The 21,480-nt window shown below is 38.9% G+C and overlaps 5 protein-coding genes across 5 annotated transcripts; 4 read left to right on the top strand and 1 right to left on the bottom strand.

The window, feature by feature from the left end:
* Positions 1–5,449: 5,449 nt before the first annotated feature.
* Positions 5,450–6,906, top strand: GCK72_000439 (uncharacterized protein; the record flags this gene model as incomplete). The annotated part of the gene is made up of 5 exons (XM_003099255.2): positions 5,450–5,464; positions 5,522–5,630; positions 5,686–5,769; positions 5,822–6,178; positions 6,716–6,906. 5 exons carry the CDS (start codon positions 5,450–5,452, stop codon positions 6,904–6,906), a joined length of 756 nt encoding a protein of 251 aa, XP_003099303.2.
* A 298-nt stretch (positions 6,907–7,204) lies between these two features.
* On the top strand, positions 7,205–9,494 carry GCK72_000438 (uncharacterized protein; the record flags this gene model as incomplete). Its single annotated transcript, XM_003099285.2, has 3 exons — positions 7,205–7,509; positions 7,558–7,793; positions 8,686–9,494. 3 exons carry the CDS (start codon positions 7,205–7,207, stop codon positions 9,492–9,494), a joined length of 1,350 nt encoding a protein of 449 aa, XP_003099333.2.
* A 1,050-nt stretch (positions 9,495–10,544) lies between these two features.
* On the top strand, positions 10,545–12,268 carry GCK72_000437 (uncharacterized protein; the record flags this gene model as incomplete). Its single annotated transcript, XM_053722495.1, has 5 exons — positions 10,545–10,574; positions 10,634–10,788; positions 10,835–10,934; positions 11,011–11,259; positions 11,942–12,268. 5 exons carry the CDS (start codon positions 10,545–10,547, stop codon positions 12,266–12,268), a joined length of 861 nt encoding a protein of 286 aa, XP_053591140.1.
* A 654-nt stretch (positions 12,269–12,922) lies between these two features.
* On the bottom strand, positions 12,923–15,577 carry GCK72_000436 (uncharacterized protein; the record flags this gene model as incomplete). Its single annotated transcript, XM_003099256.2, has 3 exons — positions 12,923–13,673; positions 14,414–14,680; positions 15,456–15,577. The coding sequence occupies 3 exons, from the start codon at positions 15,575–15,577 to the stop codon at positions 12,923–12,925; spliced, it is 1,140 nt and encodes a 379-aa protein (XP_003099304.2).
* Positions 14,450–18,387, top strand: GCK72_000435 (uncharacterized protein; the record flags this gene model as incomplete). The annotated part of the gene is made up of 6 exons (XM_003099276.2): positions 14,450–14,490; positions 15,530–15,629; positions 15,680–15,814; positions 15,982–16,085; positions 16,709–16,861; positions 18,252–18,387. The coding sequence occupies 6 exons, from the start codon at positions 14,450–14,452 to the stop codon at positions 18,385–18,387; spliced, it is 669 nt and encodes a 222-aa protein (XP_003099324.2).
* Between the last annotated feature and the right edge of the window lie 3,093 nt (positions 18,388–21,480).

Below are 21,480 nucleotides of genomic sequence, written 5' to 3'. Positions count from 1 at the left end.
GGAGTCTTTATTAGAGAAAACCGTTGAAAACGAAGCCAATTACTCGGGAAAATGAGCTAAATCAAGGTTAGTCATACTCTGCAGAGAGTCAAGATTTTTGAACAGAAGAGCCGATTCTCGAGGAAACAACATTCGCTGCGTAGCGGCTCAGGTTTCCTGACGATACGGAGTTTCGACGACAAAATCGGAACGTCTCGAAATTTCAAATAGGTCATATATTGGCAGTCCACCTCTCTTCCAACTGCGCCCCACCGCAAACGAGAGAGTACCGGCGAGAGACACAGAGTTTTTTTCTTGCGCCGACACAGATTTTCACCATTTTTTGATCTATTCTCGCTGTTTTCATAATAATTTAGAGAAAACATTATAGAAAATAGCGAGAATAGGTCAAAAACGGTGAGAATCCGTGTAGGTGCGAAAAAAAAACTCTGCGTCTATCGCCGATACCCTCTCGTTTGCGGTGGGGCGCAGTTGTAAGAGGGGTTGGTGGCTAATAGTTGATCTTATCGGCGAATTTAGCAAGATTCAGAAGACCAATGACGTCTTGAGAATGCTCCAGACTTTTCCGAAGCTTTCTGACGTCTCTACGCCTCCAAAAAGCTTAAACACCTTCTAGAGGTTCCAGAATCTTTCTAACGTCTCCAGATCGCGTAAGCCGCTACAGAACCTTTTAGAAGCGTCTAAACACGTTTTCAGAGCTCCAGAATGCTCCAGAACGCTCCAAAACTTGTTTTTCACATTCTAGAGCCTCCAGAATCCGTCAAATGCCCTCAAAACCTCCAGAACCTTATAGATTGCTGTAGAACCGACGAGATGCATTTTCAAAGCTTCAGTTCGCTGCGTAGCGACTCACAATTCCGACGATACGGATTTACGACGAAAAAATCGGAACGACTCGAAATTTCAAGACAATTTTGGGCGGGGTACTGTAGATTAGAACTTTCCTAACCAAATAACTCAATTTGATGTGGATTTACGAGCGTAAATCTACACAAGACTATATCGTAACTGAATCTCCATTTTAAGCCTAAATTTTCAGCCTAAACAACAGTATCTTATTTCGAAATTCTTATTTTTCCTGGAAGCTATTTTGCAAGCTTCTCAATCAATTTGTAATGAAGCCTTCTCTCTCGAACCAAAATTGGATTCTCCTTGCTCTCAAACTGGGAAAGTACGGGCAGTCTTAAGACAAATTGGCTTCTGTTTTTTTGTGGTTCAAGAGAAGGGAGTGTGATGCACTTGAGAGGTAGAAAAATAACGAAAAATGAGCTGAAAAATTGAAAATTGTTTGGAAAAGTGGGTAATGGAACACACCAATTTCCAAATTGAGGCCGTTTTAAGACAAAAATCTCAAATTTTCAGTATTTACAGTGCCGGCCATAATCTTATTCCGATTTGGTTTTTCGACCATAACTTTTTTCAAATTTGTCGGATTGACCTGAAACTTTGGGAAAACATTTATTGTAGAGTTTTCGTTGTATTTAAATGACATTTCGGGTGAAAAATCATGTTTCATAGATTTTATGTAAAATTTTCAAAAATCACGAAAATTCGAGAAATCGCTTATTTTTATTTCCATGACTGGTGTAACAAAAATAGACTGTATAATTAGTGTTTATGAAAGTTTTCTAATGATAATAGTATTGATGTTTATTTTTTGACTACCGGACCACTACTCTTGACTTGTTACCCATATCTGCCGAGCTGTTAAAGTTCGGCAGTACTAACAAATGCAGTTTTGAACTTCAAACATCTGTAAAAGTCGTGTTTTCGCAGAAAATTGTATCAAAGTTTGCAAAAATTATGGAAAAACTGTGGAAAACAATTTAGTAACACTCCTATCTTGATGGTAGTTCTAAACTACAGTACCGGTCAAAAGATTGTAAACTGTGGAAGTTTTCAGTTGACACTGACTAACTTTGAGAGTGTATCCTGGTGATACCAATTGTTCCATCAAGTAGATTTTTAATTAATTATACAGATCAAGAATAGAGCTTCATCTTTGTAGTTAATAACTTTTTTGTACGGACACTCCCTAGAGAGTTACGGTCATTTTAAGACGACATCTCAAAAATGGCACTATTTACACTAAAATTGGTCGATTTGAGGGAGAAATTACTTTGTCAAAATGTAACTCTCTAGGGAGTGTTGGTACAAAAAAGTTATTAACTACAAAGATGAAGCTCTATTCTTGATCTGTATAATTAATTAAAAATCTACTTGATGGAACAATTGGTATCACCAGGATACACTCTCAAAGTTAGTCAGTGTCAACTGAAAACTTCCACAGTTTACAATCTTTTGACCGGTACTGTAGTTTAGAACTACCATCAAGATAGGAGTGTTACTAAATTGTTTTCCACAGTTTTTCCATAATTTTTGCAAACTTTGATACAATTTTCTGCGAAAACACGACTTTTACAGATGTTTGAAGTTCAAAACTGCATTTGTTAGTACTGCCGAACTTTAACAGCTCGGCAGATATGGGTAACAAGTCAAGAGTAGTGGTCCGGTAGTCAAAAAATAAACATCAATACTATTATCATTAGAAAACTTTCATAAACACTAATTATACAGTCTATTTTTGTTACACCAGTCATGGAAATAAAAATAAGCGATTTCTCGAATTTTCGTGATTTTTGAAAATTTTACATAAAATCTATGAAACATGATTTTTCACCCGGAATGTCATTTAAATACAACGAAAACTCTACAATAAATGTTTTCCCAAAGTTTCAGGTCAATCCGACGAATTTGAAAAAAGTTATGGTCGAAAAACCAAATCGGAATAAGATTATGGCCGGCACTGTATGAAAATTTCTACATAGAACATTCCAGAATGAACGAATTTTTATAGACAAAAAAGAGAAAAATGCACTTTTCCAGCTATCAATCCCAAAAATAATCGCGGAAATTATGTGATCAAGAAAAAGGAAAACGGAAAATAGATAAGGAAAACATCAAAACTGTTTCCGCATTGACTGTGAGAAGGGAGAGAAACAAAAACCAAATAAAAAAGGGGCTTCGTCATCATGTTTTTGTTAGCTTTTTGTATTTTTTTTTTCAAAAAAGATAAAACATGAAAATTTTCCATTGGAAAATACGGTTTTCTAAAAGGAAAGGAGGGAAGATGGGCTGAAAAATAGTGTTTTTGGAAGGAAAGTGAGAAAATTTTGTTCTGAATGTCGAAGAGAGTACAGTAATGTTCATTGAAATTTTAGGCTCCGCCCCCAAAACAGGAGTATTCACACTTTTTTGGGCCGTAATCGTCTCCGGGACGCTTTGAAATTGAGACGAAATGAGAAGTCGCGGTTTCTAAACCTCCCGGAGACTATCTATAAGGGTATGGCTCAAAAAAGTGTGAATACTCCTGTTTTGGGGGCGGAGACTGAAATTTCAATGAACATTTCTGCACTCTGTTTGACAAGATTCAGATTCTGGGGCACATTTTGTCGTTTTTCTTTCAAAACCTGTATTTTTTCAGCCCATCTTTACATCTTTCCTTTTACAGATACAAGTAATTGAATCGGGCGGAAAGTTGAAATTTCAGCACCGTTTTTGGGGCTAAAATTCCAACAAAAGCTGAAACTGTCTATATACAGAAAATCACACATTTTAGCTAAAATATGCACTTTTCGGTGAATTTTTCACAAAAATGACAGAAGATTTCTATCCAAAAGCTTCTGAAAAACGCATCAAAATGAGCTAATTCGAGTAAATTGCACCCAGAATGACCCGAATGGCGTGTCAGGAAGTGTGAATCGAGCGCAAAGTTGCAATTTTAACAGTGTTTTAGGGGCGGGGCCTAAAATTCTAGTAAGGACAGAAAATCACAATTTTTCAGCTAAAAATAGGCAATTTCCGGAGAAAAATGAAAAGAAATCCAGAAAAACGCCACAAAATCACCTAAATTACTTCGATTTGCACCCAAATTGACCCGAATAGCGTGTCTGGAAGTGATTATACACCAGACCTGAAATTGTTTCCATTTCCAGCTGATTACTTTTTCACCTATAGACGAAATAAATAAGAAAAGAACGGGAATCGATGTGGTAGAGTTCAGAATGAGCGTGTGTGTGTGTGCTGTTATGCGCGGTCGAAGGAGGACGAGGACCGGGGGGCAAAGCGGATGGAGCAACGGACAGCGGAGAGCACAGACGACACGGCCGACCCGAGGGCAATTCGTTGGCGATATGGCTCCGGAGCAGAGAGAAAAGAACTCGGAGCACTACTACTACTACTGAGAGAGAGCTCCGCCCTTTCTTTTAAAACCACCCAACTTTTCTCGCTTTTTTCTTCACTTCTTTGCACAAAAGACCCGATTTTTCCGTTTTTTTTTCGTTTTTGGAGGTGGAGAAAGGACGCATAACGAAGCTGATTGTTAGGCAATAATCCTCACTCGAAAAATCGTAGTCACGCAGAAAAATACGACGTCATTATGCACGGATTTGTGTCAGGGCACCAAGAGAGGGATTTGGTTGAGAGAAGAGGCGAAAATAGGATAGGAAATTATATGGATTCGCTTGTGAAATATGTGAAAGTTCTGGAAAAAAACGTTTTTTTTTGGAAATAAAATTGGCTGGAAATCGCTGATTTTTCCGTCTAAATACTTAAAATCTGAAAATATTTGAGTAGTATTTTGAGAAAATACAACGTAAATTTTGAGAAAATACAACTTTTCTGTGTGAAAAACATTGGTTTTATGCGATTTTTACAGAAAAATCTGGAAAATGCGTTTTTTACTGAAAAAAAAAAGAAAAATTGACTTTTTCACTGAATATTTCAAATTAAAAATGCTTTTTCTGGGTAAAAACCGCCTAGAATTGAGATTTTTCGACACAATAAAAAAAATTCTGAAAAACTGCAATTTCTCGCTCAAATTTGTCAACATTTTACTGCGAAACATTTCTTTACGTCAAAACCCGACAAAAACGACACTTTGCATGAGAATTATTCATCAGAAAAGCTCAGTCACGATTCCGTGTGAAATTATTAATCGAGGAGCACAAAATCATGCATTTTTGGGGTCAAAATGTTTCCCATAAAGTCCTGATTACTAATTTAATAACTTTTCCCAACAAAAATCACTTTAAACGTCCAAAAATTGGATTTAAAATCCGAAAAATAAATAATTAAGAACTCTGTTCCATCCCCGTAAATCGCCCCCAACCTCCAAGGGAGAATCGTTGCGAGACCCATCCCTCGTTTCCCGAGATGCGCCTTTAATTTTTATTTCATTTTCTTTGACATTTCGCAACTATTTTCAACTGTAAAGCATGTTTTATGAATGGGAAATTGCGAAATAATTGTTGTTTTATCGAATTTAAATATCGCGATTTCATAATATATAATTTCCGTCGAGACTCCGCGACCGTTCTCATTTTAAAACTCACTAACAACAATTTTCAGGAACATCCAATCTTCCTCACAAAACAAATCAACTATCAGCATGGCTGACGATTTGGTAAGGGTTAAAATATATTCAAAATAGTGGAAATATAATAAAAATTGAAAATTTTAGGCTCTCGACCTCGGAAAGAAGAAGAAGACCAAGAAGACCATCAAGCTCGATGACGACGAAGGCGCGCCAGCACCAGAGACCGGCGTTGATGCTCTCGGTGATGGAGTAGGTTGGTAACAATCAGGGAATTAAGAAAAATCGATATTAATTTGAAAAAATTACAGAAGAATTGAATCTTGGAACGAAAAAGAAGAAGAGAGCACCAAAAACAACGGAAGAAATTGTTGAGGATAAGGTTCCGACTCTTGGTTTGTCGAATTTTTAAATTTTTGCTGTAAAACCTGAAAATTTTCCTTACAGACATCGGAATCGGCGCTCAAAACCTGATCGACGCAAAAGGACTCTGGCCTGACTACACATACGAGGAGGCGCTCACTCTCGTTTTCCAAGTTATGAAAGACAAGAATCCAGACTTTGCCGGCGACAAGAAGAAGTTCGCCATCAAGCTTCCAGAAGTCGGAAGAGCCGGTTCGAAGAAGACCGCCTTCTCGAACTTCCTCGAAATCTGTCGTCTTATGAAGAGACAGGACAAACACGTGCTGCAATTCTTGTTGGCCGAGTTGGGAACGACTGGATCGATTGACGGAAGCAACTGTTTGATTGTGAAGGGAAGATGGCAGCAGAAGCATTTCGAGAGTGTGCTCAGAAAATATATCAGTGAGTAAATGAAGTTTTCAGGTCAAAATAGGCTATTTCTCGCAGATTTTTTGCATTTTCCGTCAAAAATGAGTGCCCTAAAGTCGCTATTAGGTGGAAACTAGGCTAAAGATTTGCAGTTTTACGTTTTTGACCCATTTTTGATCTGGAAATTGTATATTAACAGTCCACCACTTTTACAACTGCGCCCCATCGTAAACGAGAGAGTATCGACGAGAGACGCAGAGTTTTTTCTCGCACCGCTCTAGATTTTCACAGTTTTTGACCTGTTTTCGCTGTTTTTATAACAATTTTCAAAACGAAAATAGGTCAAAAACGCGAGAAAAAACTTTGCGTCTCTCTCTCACCGATACTCTCTCGTTTGCGGTGGGGCGCAGTTGTAAGAGTGGTGGACTGCTAATATCTGAAAAGTTGGAAAAATGCACGGTAAGAACCGTTTTTGACCCATTTTTGAGCAAAATTTTTCAATTTTTTTCATTTCTACCGATCTTTTGACTCCTGATCCCCAAAAATCCCCCAATCCTTCCCATTTTCCAGAGGAATACGTAATGTGTCACACGTGCAAATCGCCTGAAACCCAACTCACCAAGGACACCCGCCTCTTCTTCCTCCAATGCAACACCTGCGGATCGAGATGCTCCGTAACGGCAATCAAGAGTGGATTCAAGGCCGTCGTCGGAAAACGTGCGGCTATCCGTCGTGCCACCGAAGCGACCGCCGGAAAATAAACACTTTTTAAAGTATTTGTACTCGGTTGTTATGGGTTGGCACTTCTTTTTCTCCTCTTTCCGTTTCCCTTTCCCCCCTTTTCCACCTGTTTCTTTCGCTCGTTTTTTTCTTGTTCGTATTTATTATCCAAATATTCTTCTGATGCTATTTCTCTACTCGTTTCCGTTTCCGTTTCCCTATAAATTCGGCATAGTAAAAATTAAAATTCCAGGAGCTGAAGCATCGGTTTTTGTCCCTTCTTTTCTGTTTTTTTAATATAATTTTTTCCACAATCTCTCCCATTTCCAGCCCCCAAAAATGTTTCGTTTATTCTCAAGAATCTCTAACGCGTTAGACTCAAAAATCATTGAAAACCTGCATCTGGCGATCTCAGATCTCGACTCGGATGGCTTCGACGCTGAGAAATGTGTGCCCGCTTTTGCGGCATTTCTCCGTGAATTCATCACATGGGATCTCACGAAATCTCCAGAAAGATCACAAAATATCCTTTATTGCTTCATGAATTATCTTAAAAATCCACAAATTTTGAAAGAAATTTGTGTGGAAATTCTGAAAACTCAGAAGGCGGTGGCGGTGAAAGTGGCGGTGGAGAGAATGATCGAGTACGTGGATTTTCAGAAGTTTTACTGAAAAAACTTGCAAAATTTCAGAGAAAACTGGACGCTGTCGCACGAGGAATGTCGAGAAGTCTGGAAGAAGATAAAAGATTCGAAAATCGATAAAAATTCTGAAAATTCCACAGAAAACTCGAAAATTCTGAGAGTTTCTGGAACTCCTAATCGATTTTTGCGCACTTTGCTGTTGGATTCCATGGGAAATTCGACGAAATTTGGAGCTGATTTCTTGAATGAATTGGCGGTGGTGGCACCATTTCATCCGTTAATTAGTAAGGGTTTTGGAGTAAAAAAAGCGAAGAAACAGCAGAAAAATTGAAACAATTGGTCGAAAAATTTCATTTTTAGTTGAAAAATTGTAGATTTCTGTTGATTTTTTGCCAGTTTTCCCCAGAAAACACAGATTTTCATTCGCTTTTCCAAAGATTTTCGCTGGAAATTGAGAAAATTTTTGGATTTGAAATGCCAATTTTAAGGTTTTTGAAAAACCGTTTTTCAGTCAGAATTTTGCAGAAAATTTAAAAATTTGTTTTTTTTTCTCCGAAAATAGGAAATCTGACATTCGAAGTTTCTCGGCGAATATTGACTTTTTTCGCTTTTCTTGCATTAAAAATCGTACATTTATTAGCACGACACGCTTCTTACAACCGCGCTCTATCGAAATCTAAGAAAATAGTGTGCGAAATCGAGAGACTCAGAGAAAAAGAGACATTTTTCAAGGGAATTTCGGTGGAGCGCAGTTGTAACAACTGTGACGAGCTAATAGGTCGAAAAACTGAAAAATGTGTCCAAATTCTAACTTTTTTTGTATAATTATAAGAAAAATCTAGTTTTTTTCATCCAAAATTCTCGAATTTCTCTCAAATATAACTATTTTTTGCGGAATTTTCGATGATTTCGACCGTTTTTTTTGAAATTTTAGAAAAAAAGCAGGTTCTAAATAGTTTAAATTGAAAGCTGTTAAAATCTGGAAAAAATTAGTCGAATTCTCATTTTTCAACTTGAAAACTTCAAAAATTCGACTTTTTAGATGAAATTTTCAACGAAAAATGCAATTTTCTCGAATTCAGATTCCTAAAATCTGGGAAAAATGTTATTTTCCTATCTGATTTTCAAATTTTCTTCCTAAAAACCAGATTTAAAACCTAAAAATTCAATTTTCAGCTGCGGAAACCTCCGGAACTTCCTTCCTCACCCCTCATGTCTTCTCCGATGAGTACCGTTTCCGTCTAGAAATCGAAGAATTCATTCAATTCCTCCATCCCTCATCTCCATACCAAAAAGAGCAAGCCCGTGTGATGCTCCACGTTTTCCAAGGAATCTGTGAGAGAATGATGAGAATCAAGGCGCTTCGAAGTGAAGATATCGAGCCAATGGTGGACTTTTGGCTCGCCGCGATTCGAATTTTCGATGGATTTGGAATCGGAATGAGTGATATCCAAGAGGCAGCGAAGATGATAGAGAAGACGTCGGAAAGATTCGAGATTCAGCGACGGCCACTGTTTTTAAAAAGGTTTTTGCGGAAAATTTGTGAAGTGAAAGACTCAAATTGCGGAATGGAGCCACAAATCGTCGCAACGATAATCACCACGTTCCAGCGAGGTGCTTTCAGTCTCCGCTCTTCAGAATTCTACGAAGAACTCGGTGAATTCTGGACGCTTTGCTTAAAAGTGAAGTATGACGATGTCTACTACTCTACTGTCTTCTACTCGGCGGTTTTCGCGTTGGCGCAGGCGCAAGCTGTGTTCAAAGTGAAACGAGAGTTGTGTCGAGCTGTTTATAAGGAGATTTTGCAACCGATGCACCGACAAATTGTCGATTTTAAGAAGCTGAAAGAGGTGGAGATGAATAAAGCGAGGAGCGATGAGGAGGTCATGGTTTTGGAGGAGAAGAATCTGGGAGCAAGCTATTTTTCGATTTTGACGTGTACTTATAGAAATGCCGAGGAACGAATTCTTGAGTTTATTAAATAATTCTCTTTTTCTGTTCAATAAAATAATGCGTTTTTATCCTTTTTTTTTTCAGATTTTCCGCTTTGAAAATGTTTTTAAAAATCTATCAATGTTGAGCTTTTTTGCCAGTTTTCCCGAGAAAACACACATTTTCAGTTACTTTTTCAAAGATTTTTTTCGAAAAAATAGCAATTTCGGATTTGAAATGTCAAAAATCGAGGTTTTTCAGCCTGAATTCTGGAGAAATATCGAAAAATTGTGTTTTTCTCATAAAATCGTCAAAATCTGACATTCTTTGTCTAAAAAATGACACAAATCGCCAATTTCTTGACAAAAAACCTTGAAAACTAACATTTCTGTCAAATTTCTGTGATTTAGACGGAAAAAAACACGCATTCTCCAAAAAGATGAAAATTCGGCTCAAAAATACCTATTTTCAACGGAGAAACAGTGAAAATAACTATTTTCCCGTTAAAAATCTATGTATTTGAGCCGAATTTCCAACGTTTTGAAGCAAAATTGCGTATTTTCCGGTCAAAATATCAAAAATTTCGAAAAAAAAGTAAGTTTTCAAGGTTTTTTTTGTCAATAAATTTACGGTTTATGAATAAAAATACCCGATTTTAGTAAAATCTGAGAATTTACTCCTTTTTTCAGATTTTTCGCTTTGAAAAATCAATCAATTCTGAGCTTGTTAAATTCAGCTCCCTCCGAGAAGGTGAAGAGAGAGTGTACATTAACAAGAGACGCAGACATTCACAAGAAATGCGCCAGCACAAAGTTGACGCGTTTCCTGATGACCGTGCTGTACAAGATTTCAGTATACTCGATTTTTACCCCAGTTTTCGAGGGATTTCAATTATTTTTTTGGTAAAAATTAATAAAGAATGAGTTATTTATTAACTGAGCAATTTTTAGAATCGATTTTTTAATTGGTTCACTCCTAAAAATCGCGTAAAACTTTCCAATTTAGGAATTCACTTTTTTGCACTTTTTCACCTATTAATCTCAAATTATAAGCGATTTCTTTGATTAATTAAACTAATTTTCAGGTAATCGGCGAGGTGCGTAATGCAGCGTGCCGTAGTTCAAGGTTCTAAAGTGAGTTTTTTTTAGAAATTAAGTTTTTATAGCTTTTTTCAATAAAATACCAATTTCAGCGCGGTTTGGCGGTTCTCGCCGGAGTCACCGCCGCTTCCGGCATGGGACTCGTCTACGCCTTGGAGAACTCGGTCCACGCCAGCGGAGACAACGTGCATCCGTACGCTTTGCCATGGGCACACAGTGGACCATTCTCTTCATTCGATATCGCTTCGTAAGTAGAATTTCGAGTTTAAGCAAGGAAATTTATGGGTTTTCAGAGTCCGACGTGGTTACGAGGTGTATAAGCAAGTTTGCGCCGCTTGCCACTCGATGAAATTCTTGCATTACCGTCATTTCGTCGACACGATCATGACTGAGGTGAGATATTGTCCCAGAACACCCAAAAAACGGAATTTTTAGCCAATTTTTCCAAAAAACAATTTGTTTATTTCAGGAGGAAGCTAAAGCCGAAGCCGCCGACGCTCTCATCAACGACGTCGACGATAAGGGAGCCGCCATTCAGCGCCCAGGAATTCTCACCGACAAGTTGCCAAACCCATATCCAAACAAGAAGGCCGCCGCCGCCGCCAACAACGGAGCCGCTCCACCAGATTTGTCGCTGATGGCTCTCGCTAGACACGGAGGTGACGACTACGTCTTCTCTCTGCTCACCGGTTATCTTGAGGCTCCAGCTGGAGTTAAGGTAAGGATTGGAGCGCAGGCCTTGAGATAACTCGCTTCAAAATGACAATTAGGAGCCGATGTCAAATAGTAGATCTCGGTGAGCTCTACACAAGTTTACGTTCATTTTCACTATCAGTTTAGGGAGAACCGCTGTAAAATCTATTTATCTGGAAGTCAGTTTGAAGTTTTGGGACGTAACCTATATCATTAGAAAGCTGAGAAAACGCTGATTTCAAATAAATTTTCAGCTTTTGCCCTTAAGGCCTGGTATTCGAGAAAAATGAGGTCAAAAATCTGAAAATGACACATTTTTACCTTTCTGACACGCGAAACACTATTTTTTGCAATTTTCGCGTGTCAGAAAGGAAAAAATTGTCATTTTTATAACTTTGAGCTCATTTTTCTCGAATACCAGTCCTCGAGGGCAAAAACTGGGTATATATTTGGAATCAGCGGTTTCTCAGCTTTCTAATGATATATGTTACGTCCCATAACTCCAAACTGATTTCATGACTATCCCTGGTAAATAGGTTTTACAGCAGTTCTCCCTAAACTCATAGTGAAAATGAAAACAGACTTGTGTAGAGCTCACCGAGATCTTCAATTTGACAGGTTGATCGACTCCTAATTGTCATTTTGAAGCGAGTTATCTCATGGCCCTATGAATCCCTGTGATATTTGTAACAATTTAAAAATTTAAGGTTGACGACGGAAAGGCCTACAATCCATACTTCCCAGGAGGTATCATCTCTATGCCACAACAATTGTTCGACGAAGGAATCGAATACAAGGACGGAACACCAGCGACCATGTCTCAACAAGCCAAGGACGTGTCCGCATTCATGCACTGGGCCGCCGAGCCATTCCACGATACCCGAAAGAAATGGGCACTCAAGATCGCCGCCCTGATTCCATTCGTCGCTGTTGTATTGATCTATGGAAAGAGAAATATCTGGTCGTTCACGAAATCGCAGAAATTCTTGTTCAAGACTGTCAAGGGAAGAGAACCACCAAAGAAGAGCCAATAATTTCTGATTTTCCGCAACAATTCTCCTTTTTATTCGTCGCTCGCACCACTTTTCATCATCTGCGAACACGTGCTCGCAATTTCATCGAATATTGTGAGATAATATGTGAAATTTAATGAAATTGCGAGTATTTGTGCTTTTCACATCCATCTCTCTCCTTTAGTTCATCCAACCTTTTTCCCCCAAAAAAAAAACGACCCCATCCGTCGTTTAGTATAATTTAGTTTGCTGTTTGTTAATTGTGAGAATAAAATGGAGAGTTTTAGTAGTGCCACCATCTCGAATAGTGAAACTTTTTACACTAGAAAAAGTTGAATCCTATTTCGAAGAATTTCTTTTTTTTTCTAATTTTTTGTAGGAATTGTCTTCTTTTAAAAAAATTCTATTCTTTCTGTATTCCCAATAAATTAAATAATGGTATCTAGTAGTTCCCCTTGTAGTCTTGTAGTCGAATAGGTTCATTTCCCGACACGTTACTTTCTATTAGCTCGGCACTGTTCCTACAACTGCGCTCCACCGAAATGCCCCTCTCTTTCGGTAGAGCGCGGTTGTAAGAAAGGTGCCGAAATTCTACTTGAGCGAAAAAGAAAAGAAACCGGTAAAAGTCACAAAAATGGCCGAGAAATCACAATTTAAAAATCCTAAAAAAAGTAATTATTTCTTCTCCTTCTGCTGCTGTCTCCGAAGCAGCTCATTGATTCGTCTTCTCCAGAGATCATGTTTCAATAGGTACGCAGTCACATGTCCGAATCCCTCCATCATTTCCACAGTGCAATTTGGCCATAGCTGCTCGTAGCTCGGCGTTCCCTGATTTCTCAACACATATTGATCTTGATCCGCCAGGAATACGTGGCACAGTGAGGTGTCTAGGGGCGTCGGGTAGTTCTCGAGACTCGTGAAATCGTCCATCAGAATCCGCATCATATTCTTCGCTTCGGAATCGCCGTTTCTCGCCGTCATCTCGTGCATTTTATCGAGCCAATTCTGATTGGGAATTCTCTTTAATTTCTCAACATAATGCGGATCTTCCAGCTGTTTCTGCAGTAGCTTATAGTTGACAGCCGGCGCGATCGCTCCTTCCGTATAAGCCGGCCCCGCAGTGGTCCACGCGAGAATCGGAATAATCGATATGGGTCGTTGCGAGTTAGAACCGGCGAGTTGCGCCATGAAACCGCCCATCGATACTCCGGAAATGGCAAACGGTCCGTAGCCGAGAGTCTCCGCCCAGTTGAATAGATGATTGCATTCGGCGATGAGCGAGGCGCCCATCACGAATAGATCCGTCACGTTTTCCAGGGAGGATCGGAATTGATTCGGTGGTTTTCGGTCGCCGTAGAACGGGTTTTGCACCAAGATGGAGCCGACACCATCTTTGAGCATATCTTCTACGAGGAGGTATTGGCGTCTGCAAGAATCATAAGGTTTAATAGAGAAAATCTGCTGAAAACGCCAAAACAAAAGAAAAAAAGGGTTTTGCCACCGGGCGGACTCGAACTCTGGTCGGTCTACTACCGATGTCTACCTCTTCGGTCACAGTAAACCGACCAGGGTTCGAGTCCGCCCGGTGGCAAAAACCTTTTTTTTTCTTTTGTGAGCCCGCTTTTGGGAATGCCCCGGTTTCAAGGAAAGAGCCAGTGCTGGCCGAATTTACCAGTTTTGGGTTTCTAGGCCGTCGACCGCAAAACTCAGTTTCAATCAAATTTTCTAGTTTTCATTCGATTTATATCAATTTCATGTCACCGAATTACTGCCGGCCATGTTTAAAGGCGCATATCGTTTTTTCATGGTCTCACAACGAAAATCTGTGTTTACAGTAGTTACAGTAACATGTTTTCGCTGCGAGACCATTTCGACCTTTAAATTCGACTGTCCGAGGCGAAGGTCGCGAAAACGCGCTCCGTCGCACAACGGTTGGCATCGTGCCAAATTCAAATTTTACGTTACCGCGACGCGCACGCAACGCGACTCGGAAAAAATTCAAATCTTTTTGTTGCGGCTTGCGGTCGGCGGCCTGAAAAAGTTAGGCCATCACTGGCTTCTTTTTCATTTTCCGGGCTAAAACCGGGCTTGAAGTGAAATCTGAGCACCCGATGAAAATGCGCTCTTTCGTACTTTCCCCCACGAAGTCCAATAGAGCGCACTTACCTAAAATACGAGTGATCTCCCGTGCCTGCCAAATGAATGCACACTGGACTCGGTCGCTCGGGAAGCCACGCCCTAAAGTGAGCCCGTCCAACATTACCGGGCATATGATCGGGAAATAGGGTGGCGTGAGGACTTGTGAAGAATCCCTCGTACGCGGTGACACCGTTTTTTGTCGATTTACGGACGAGATCGATTTTCGGGTTGAGCTCTTTCACGTACTCCATCACGAGCCGCTTCGACATCACGTCTCGACGGTATTTCGCCATTCTGGAATTTGATTTTTTTTTTTGGTCTGAAAATGGAAAATTTAGCAACTGCGCTCCACTGAAATCTTCTCTGTTCTCTCAGCGTCTCCATGCTGTTTTCTTCGATTTCGATAGAGCGTCGTTGTTAGAAACGTGCCGTGGTGATACAACTGCGCCCCACCGCAAACGAGAGAGTATCGACGAGAGACGCAGAGTTTTTTATCGCGCCGGCTCAGATTTTCCCAGTTTTGTCCTATTTTCGCTATTAATAGGTCAAAAACTGTGAAAATTTGAATAATTTACAAAAAACTTCTGAAAAACCGCGAAAATAGGTCAAAAACTGTGAAAATGTGTGCCAACTCGAGGAAAAACTCTGCGTCTCTCGTCGATACTCTCTCGTTTGCGGTGGAGCGCGGCTGGACTGCTAATACAACCGCGCTCTACCGAATCTGAGAGACACAGAGGAAAAAGACAATTGAAAGGTGGATTTCGGTGGAGCGCGGTTGCAAAAAACTGTGTATTAACTCCGCACAGTTCTTACAACTGCGCTCCACCGAAATACCCTTTAAAAATGTCTCTTTTTCTCTGCGTCTCTCAATTTCGCACACAATTTTCATAGGTAATACATCGCTGAAATATAGAAAAATCACGATTTTTCAACAAAAAAAAACTCATTTTTACCATTTCTGCACGAAAATCTATGTTTTTCAGAGATTTTCGCGTTTTTTTTTTCAATTTTCGAGCGAAAAATCCGGGAAATTTCCAAAAAAAGAAGCCTCATTTTTTCCGCAACTCACTGCTTAATAACATCGGGATGTCCCCAACTCTTTGTGAACAACTGACTCAACAACAACGCGGATCGAAATTTCAGATCGACGTGTCGCGCGACGGACGGAAGATTCGGAATGAAGGAGGCCATTGTCGTGTTGGCAAGTCAGTCGCCGAATCGATTGAAGCTCTTACAGCAGATTGTGAGATTTGATCTACAATGTTAAAAAATCAATAAAATCGATAATTAAAGGGTTTGAAAAATGTGATTGTAAAAGTGTCGAATTTCGAGGAGAATCTGCCGAAAACCCTTCCCGTTAAGCAGTTTGTAATTGAGACTGCAAAAGGGAAACTGGCGACGATTGTCGAGGAAATGAGCAAAAATCAGGTAACAGTTCTTACAACTGCGCTCCACCGAAATCCTCTTGTCTCTCTTTTTCTCTGCGTCTCTCAATTTCGGTTTATCGATTTCGGTAGAGCGCGGTTGTAAAAAGCGCGCCGTGCTAATAAAAATCTAAAATGTGGAAAAAATCCCAAAAATCGATATTTCTCTAGGAGCCGTACTCTGTAATCATCGCCTGCGACACCGTCATCGAATTCAATGGAGAAATCATTGGAAAACCGACGGATGCGAACGATGCAATCGAGACGCTGAAGAGGTTTCTGAACTGTTTTTGGGAATTTTGGTGAAAAAAGGATCAGAGAGAAGAAGAGAGTGGCTGGGGGTCGCGGAAATGAGAAAGTTAGGTCATTTAGAGAACAAAAACGTTATCCTTGAAAGTGCGCTCCATTGAAACCTTGAAACTTTGCGAATTACGATATTAGCACGACACGCTTCTTACAACCGCGCTCTACCGAAACCGAATAAAATTGTGTGAAAAATTGAGAGACTCAGAGAAAAAGAGACATTTTTCAAGCGGATTTCGGTGGAGCGCAGTTGTAAGAACTGTGCCAACACATTTTCTGAAACAGTTCTGTGGAGCGCGGTTGCACGAGTTTTTAAGTGAAAAACGTCGAGGCTCGAAAAGCCCGGCTTCAAAAAATGAACCATTTTTTTTTACATTTTTTCAGTTTTTCAGCGAAAATGTGAACATTTCTGATGATTTTTCAGAATTTCTTCTCATTCTATTTAAATGATAGTCGAAAATTCTACTCTTTCGCGAAACAAATTCAAAAAAAATGCGAAAAAATATTAAATTTCAATTTTGGCGCCAAATTACCCGCGCCTTGACCAGGATTTCGGTGGAGCGCACTTTCCTATCCCATTTCCCAATTCCTACAGACTCCGAAACAATACCCATAATGTGTACACCGGAATGGCTCTTCACTATCACGATGCCGATGAATACGAGGAGATAATCGAGAAAACTGTCGTTCATTTCGGAGATATCAAGGATAGAGTCATCGAGGAATACGTCAAAAGTGGAGTGCCGCTGTGAGTAAAAAATTTGAAAATTTCAGAATTTTGACGTCATAACGATATTTTGACGTCACAACGATAAAAATTGTTATCTGTTAAATACGTTATAAAATTTGACGATGCCTCCAAAAAGTTGAAAAGAAGTGCCGAAAGTATTGCCAACGCGCTCTATCGGAGAAGAAAATTGTAGTTCAGGGGAGCGAGATTGCATCATTTAAGCCTCGCCTAAAAAACTAAGCAATTGCGCTCTACAGAAAATGGAGAAAATCATTAAGAATGGAGCGAGATTGCATATCAACTTATGGGCGGAACCTATTTTTAAGCTGAAATTTCAGTTTTTGGTCCAAAGTTCAGTAGGGCGAGTTTGCATTGTTTCGCAAACGCGCTCTGCCAAAGTTCTGGAGAAAACTATTCGGAATAGAGCGCGATTGCTTCAGTTTGGGGGTGGAGCCTATTTTTACATTTTTAGCGCGGAATTTTAATTTTGGTAGTAAAAAGTCTCAAAAATACGTTGTTTTTTTTCAAAAATTCAGAAAAAATGGAATTTTTGTGAGAAAATGCTAAAAATAGTGCTCAAATCGCAGTAGTTGGTAGGCGGGGCCTAATTTCGAGCTGAAAATTTCAACTTTGACGAGATACTGCAATTTTGAGCCAAAAAGTTCTAAAACTGTACATTTTTTTCCAAACCCGATTTTTTTTTCTCAAAATTGAAAAATAAAGTTTTTCGTCACAATTTTTTTTAGAATTTCTGAAAAAAAAGTAAAAAAATGACGATTTTTCCGTTGAAAATACCAAAAACTCTGCGTTTTTTCTAAAAACAGAGCATTTTTGGTGATTTTTCCTTCTTTTTTAGATGAAAAATAACTTTTTTCGTTAAATAACGCAGATTTTGAGTGAAAAATCATCTAATTTTGATAATTCAGTCAACCGCGTTCTACCGAAACCGAAGAAAATAGTGTGCGAAATTGAGAGACGCAGAGAAAAAGAGACATTTTTCAAGAGCATTTCGATGGAGCGTAGTTGTAACGACTGTGCTGAGCTGATAAGAAAATGTGAAAGTGAAGAAAATAAACTTTTTTATGTAAAAATTCGGTAGAGCGCGGTTGCGAAGACCGCCGTGAAAAGAGCGCCCGTGAAAATACCAGATTTGAAGTGAAAAACGTCGAGATTTCAGTAAAAACAGCATTTTCCAGCTGAAAAAGTAATTTTAAAAAAAATTGTTTTTACATTCAAAAATGAAAGATTTTCAGCAAAATTTACGAGATTTTCACTATTTTTTTCTAAAAATTACGTACAAGGTTCGGCCCGGCAAGGCTCGAAAGCCTGGCTTCAAAAAATGAACCATTTCTGAAAAAACATTTCTCTTAAATACAAACCTAGTAGATTCTGATAAATAAATTTGCAGAAACAAGGCCGGATCGTACGGAATCGGTGAGTTCGCCGCCGTTTTCGTCAGGGGAATCGAAGGATGTATGCCGAATGTGGTCGGTCTTCCACTTCACCGTCTTCACCAGGCTCTTATCGCCAAAAATATTCTCTAAATAATCGATTTTTCTGTTGATTTTTTTCGTTTCATTCCATTTGTTACACGTTTTAATATCTTTTCGTATCGATATTTTGATTGGGAAAACCGATTTCCAACCGATTTTTTCGTTTTTAGGGATGAAAAATATAATAATTTCATTTTTTGATTGAATTTTTAGAAATTGAAAAAAAATCGAAATTGGCAAGCCAACAGAGGAGAAAATTGAGAAAATTGACAGAGAAATCGAAAAAAAAAATGTCGTGATTACATGGATAGGGGGATATGTGTTGTCTAACAATTCGGATGATATATGTACATTTTTTGACAAAAATATTGACAATTTAGAATGAAATGCACGAATCACAACGGGAGGGAGAGTGACTAGAAATGCGTCATAAAATCTACATTTTTAATTTTTTTTCTAAAAAAAATTACTTTTTTTTCTATAAACTCGGTCTCCCACACTGCGAAAAAGAACTGCAAGAAACGTGAAGCCGATTTTTTCACGTTTTAATTCAATTTTTCAGTTTTTGCACTGAAAATCCTGTATTTTGAGGTTTTCAGATGTTGCAGTGGATGAAAAAAGTGTCCCCATCCATCAGAATTGTGTAAAATCCAATTCTCTATCGAATGAGCCAAAAAACGTGAATTTTGGTAAGAAATTGACTTTTTTGATACCCAAAAACCGATTTTCAGAAAAATGAGATTTTCTAAAAATTTAAACAGTTTCAGAGCCTCCTTAAGCACATTATGTGCAATTTTCGTTAGAAACAGTTTTCTGCCAAAAAAGTTATACACATTTTTCTGAAAATCACTTTTTTTGTATCAAAATAGTCAAGTTTTTTACCAAAATTCACGTTTTTTGGATCATTCGATAGAGAATTTAATTTTACACAATTCAGATGGATGAGACACTTTTTTTCATCCATTTCGGCGTCTAAAAACCTCAAAAAGCGGGATTTTCAGTGCAAAAACTGAAAAAATCGGCTCCACATTTCTTGCAGTTCTTTTTCACTGTGTGGAAAGCCGTGTAAAAAATAAAAAATTAAGCAAAACACAGTACAGCTACTTGTCGACCAACCACTATATAGGAGAATGCCACTTGTGTCAGGTGACGGGATGGGCGGAGAGGAGAGAGAAATGAGAGAAAAAGAGAAAAAAAGGGGGGAAATCACAACGCAAATAATGAGAGAAACAGATAGAAGAAGACACACAGAAAATCAAGAAGAATCGGAGCCGCGAGTCTCACGGATTGTTCCAGAATTCGGCTCGCGATAGTTCATCATTCCAAGATTATTCGGACGCGACGTTGATGACGTCATCTCCATTTCTTGCTCTTCTGGCAGACATTCGAATTGGGTCACGCGGGAACTGGAAAATTGAGATTCTTCATCGAAAAATGAGAGAAAATTGAGTTTTTGAGCCATTTTAAGTGAAAAAACCACGGAAAATTGTATAAAAATCTCCAAAAATGAAATTTGAAAATTGCTCGTCAAATAACGCACATTGTTCGCAAACACTGGGGATTTCTCAAATTAGCGGGAATTTGAAAATAAAGAGTTTTTCTAATCAAAATTGGGTGAAAAATTGAGTTTTTTGAGCCAATTTAAGTCAAAAACCACGAAAAATCGTAGAAAAATATCCAAAAATGAAATTTAAAAATTGCTCGTCAAATATCAGCGGCCCACCCCCTCTTACAACTGCGCCCCACCGCAAACGAGAGAGTATCGGTCTAGACGCAGAATTTTTTCTCGCGCGAACAAATATTTTTACTATTTTTGACCTATTTTCGCTGTTTTTAAGAAAAAATTACATAAAAACTTTTGAAAAATAGTGAAAATAGGTCAAAAACTGTGAAAATAATTGTTGGCGCGAGAAAAAAATCTGCGTCTCTCGCAGATACTCTCTTGTTTGCGGCGGGGCGCAGTTGTAACGAATTTGCTCGGCTAATAACACACATTGTCCGCAAACACTGGGGATTTCTTGAATTAGCGGGAATTTGAAAATGAAGAGTTTTTAACATCAAAAATAGGGGAAAATGTAGTTTTTATGTCATTTTAAATCAAAAAATCACTTAAATTCCTATAAAATTTTAAAAAATATGATTAGATAAAATTGCTCGTCAAATGGAGCGCATTGTCCGCAATCACCGGCTTTCTCGCAGGAGTTCAAATTCATTTTGAAAAATTCATTAGAAATGGAAATAAATTGTGTTTTTCTGAAATTTTTAGCTTTTTAAAATTTTTTTTCGAATTTTAGACACATTTCAGTTAGAAAATCACCAAAGATTTTTAAGACCTTTTAAGAATAATTTTTGTCACAAACCTCTTGGTGTTTCCCGTATCCTTGTCGCCCGACTGACGTTTGATTCCTCTCCGTTTCATCAACGGAGCAGCTGCCACGTCAAGAAGATGGAATCCATCACGATTGGCATGGAGGAAGGCGCGAAGTGTCTCGTTGAATGTCTCATCTGAAAAACCGTTGTGTTGCAAACACGCTCTACCGAACAAATCCCGAATTCTCATTAGAGCGCACTTACCAGCAGAAGACGGAAGAATGCTCGGAGTTTGAAGGGGAGTATCCATTGAAGCAGACGATTTCAGCCACATATGGGCGGTCAATTCTTGCATTGAAAGACGTTTTTTCGGGTCGACAGTGAGAAGTCCAGTGATTAGATTCTTTGCGTCGGCGGAGACGTTCGTCCAGGCGTCTCCTTCGAACGAGAACTCGGCTCGACAGATTCTTTGCATTATTTCAGTTGCAGACTCTTGACGGGACCGGGCGTGGAAGGGTACTTGACCGGAGAGCATTGTGAACTGGAAGATTGAAAAAAGTTTCAGTTTGCGTCACGGATTCTGGAGTAGACCAGTTTTCAGTGGTCCAGTTTTTGATATGTTATAGAACAAACCCAGCTCTATATTTTTATAGTTGACAACCTTTCGATAACTATTCCCGCTTTTGAGATACAAAGGTTCAAAGTTAATCCGCAGAAGAAAATATGGTCAAGGTTCAAGCCCGCGGAGAACTGAGAAAAAGTTGTTCCACATTCTCAATTTTTTGGTATGTTATAGAGCAAGTCTTGATCTCCATTTTTGCTGTTGACAACTTT

The sequence above is a fragment of the Caenorhabditis remanei genome, chromosome I (genome assembly GCF_010183535.1).
Source record: "Caenorhabditis remanei strain PX506 chromosome I, whole genome shotgun sequence".
Classification (NCBI taxonomy): Eukaryota; Metazoa; Nematoda; class Chromadorea; order Rhabditida; family Rhabditidae; genus Caenorhabditis; species Caenorhabditis remanei.
Note: the sequence above shows the minus strand (reverse complement) of the source record. Positions and strands in the feature narration are given on the sequence as shown.